Raw genomic sequence first — 2,474 nt, 5'->3', positions numbered from 1 at the left:
CCAGATTGTTAAGCTTGTGGAGGAGGCCCAGACCTCAAAGGTAGAGTGCTGTCAAAGTCAGCGTTCGGGGTTTGCCGTATCGTTTAGGTTGCAGCTTACCAAACCGTCTGAAGAGCGAGTGAGGTTGTTCAGTTCTGAATTGCAGTTGCATAATGAGGTGTCTTGCTGAATAAGGACTTTGATACAGTCTACTGTTCCAAATGTCATCACTTGATTAACTAAATATGTAATTATGAAGTGCGGTATGCAGAATGTGCTGCAGTCAGAAGCTGTGAGTATGTCCGAAGGCCACTGGAGCTGATGTGTTTCTCCTTCCCAGGCTCCTATCCAGCAATTTGCAGACAAACTCAGTGGCTACTTCGTTCCTTCTATTGTGGCTGTCTCTGTGGTTACCCTTTTTGCCTGGATTATAATTGGATTTGTGGATTTTGAAATAGTAGAGAAATACTTTCAGGTGAGTAAGTCCCCTTAAACACCTTCTGAAATACGTTAAAAGTAGTTATCCTACAAGCCTGTTAGATGCAGCGGTTCCCTTGCTGAATTATCCTCGCAGGCAGCTGCTGACTAGCGATTTTATTATTGTGGTTATTACAGTTTTCTAGTTTTTAACCCTGTATCACACCTACATTTATACTTACAGACACTGCAGTAACTAATCAAATCCTGAAAGCTGTCATTTAAAAAAAAAGTAAATACTAAACATCAAAATTTCCCAATTTCCATCCCTTCTCTGTGGGGAGAAGTAGGTCCCTCATGTCACAAGCTCCAGTTCTGCATCTAGTTTTGTTAGTGTGGCTCTGTGTAAATTCATCTTTGAAATCGGTGGAGTTCCTCTTCCCTGTGGGCACTGGAGGAGGATTGGGATCCCCCTCAGGGTTGCTTTGATGACAGGTTTCTTGGATCAGACTATTTCTGATCAGAATTTATTAGTTTCCAGGAAAGCAATCTCCATGTCCCCTTCCTTTGTTATGGTAAATATCGTTGCTAGAGTATCTTCTGTTACAGCAGAGCCTGAGTTACTGTAGCATGCGGGTCCTTCTTTAGGAAAACATCCTATAAATAAAGCAGGTGGCGGGTATATGTAGTATAGAACATAGTCATTAATTTAGTCATTAATCTTATTTTTTCCATAATTTGCCTGCACCTTTTCATATTAATACTTCAGCTTATATATTTGCAGATTTTTCAACATCAAAGGCAATGTGTAGTTGAATAAGTTGTGCGTTGTTCGATTTCTCCTGTGACTAAACCAAACCTCTGTCACTAGGGTTACAATAAGAGCGTTTCTGCAGCCGAAGTGATAATCCGCTTTGCTTTCCAAGCCTCTATCACAGTCCTGTGCATCGCGTGCCCCTGCTCGCTGGGACTGGCCACGCCGACGGCTGTGATGGTTGGCACTGGGGTAGGAGCTCAGAACGGCATCCTCATCAAAGGAGGGGAGCCCCTGGAGATGGCACACAAGGTGAGGGACGGGGGTTACTGGCACACGACGGTGGCGTTGTACGGGTTGCTGCCTGTGCAGGCGGCTGCGTGTCCATCAGTGCGTGTCGGTAAGGGGCGTGTGATCAGAGCGAGGTAGCGAGTTGGGTCACACTGGGTGGTTTTCTGAGGAAGCTCTACGTTAAAGCTCTGCTCGCTGAATGAAATCTTCTGGTTTGCTGCAGGTAAAGGTGGTTGTGTTTGACAAGACGGGTACCATCACTCACGGGACTCCGGAAGTGACAGAGGTGGAGTTTCTAGCAGAGAGCAACCACCTACCACTTAACAAAATGCTGGTGATAGTGGGGACTGCAGAGAGCAACAGCGAGCACCCTCTGGGAGCAGCAATAACAAAATACTGCAAAAAGGCGAGTTATTTGTACAGGAAAAGAGGGGTTATGCCATGGGAGAACCTCTTTTGCAGTACTTAATGTGTAGGAATAGTCTCGTGATATTTAGAAAGTAATTAATGTATCCACAAAGCTGTAAATTGTGGAGCCACATAAATCACTTCATACCATATTAGACGCAGTGGGTGCTCAAAGTGATGCTTTGATGGTCGATTATTCCTCTGCTCCTGTTCGAGTTAGTTCGGCCGCACTTTGTCCCGTGTGGTTTGTGCATGCGGCACACTTCTATATATGTGACAATGTCCTCAGTCTGCGTCCCTTCTCTTTAGGAACTGGACTCGGAAACCCTTGGGACATGCTCAGATTTTCAGGTAGTTCCAGGCTGCGGCATCAGTTGCAAGGTCTCCAATATCGAGGCGTTACTCTGCAGGAAAAATAAACTGGTTGAAGAAAACAATATTAAAAATATAACCCTTGTGAAAATTGAGGAAAATATGGACGAATCAGCGCAGCCTGCTCTGATTATTGATGCTAAACTACCAGGTAAGAGAACTCTGGTTTATAAAAGAAAATGGGTAATTTTTGCTCTTGTGTCTTTGGGATCCTTAGGAAGAGGTAACTTTTTTTCTGCCCTGCTGACCTGGG

At 44.6% G+C, this 2,474-nt stretch overlaps 1 protein-coding gene across 1 annotated transcript in view; it reads left to right on the top strand.

Annotated features, from left to right (window-relative positions):
• The window catches only part of ATP7A (ATPase, Cu++ transporting, alpha polypeptide), a 17,042-nt gene that overhangs the window by 10,283 nt on the left and 4,285 nt on the right, over positions 1 to 2,474 (top strand). Inside the window, exons 13-17 of the mRNA XM_010141930.1 lie at positions 1 to 40; positions 320 to 454; positions 1,268 to 1,462; positions 1,665 to 1,847; positions 2,159 to 2,372. The exon at positions 1 to 40 is cut by the window's left edge and continues 27 nt beyond it. Of these exons, the coding sequence (XP_010140232.1) occupies positions 1 to 40; positions 320 to 454; positions 1,268 to 1,462; positions 1,665 to 1,847; positions 2,159 to 2,372 (767 nt within the window). The remainder of the gene's footprint in view (positions 41 to 319; positions 455 to 1,267; positions 1,463 to 1,664; positions 1,848 to 2,158; positions 2,373 to 2,474) is intronic.

This window comes from Buceros rhinoceros, unplaced genomic scaffold, assembly GCF_000710305.1.
Source record: "Buceros rhinoceros silvestris isolate BGI_N320 unplaced genomic scaffold, ASM71030v1 scaffold12868, whole genome shotgun sequence".
Classification (NCBI taxonomy): domain Eukaryota; kingdom Metazoa; phylum Chordata; class Aves; order Bucerotiformes; family Bucerotidae; genus Buceros; species Buceros rhinoceros.
This window is presented reverse-complemented; position numbering and strand designations above follow the sequence as displayed.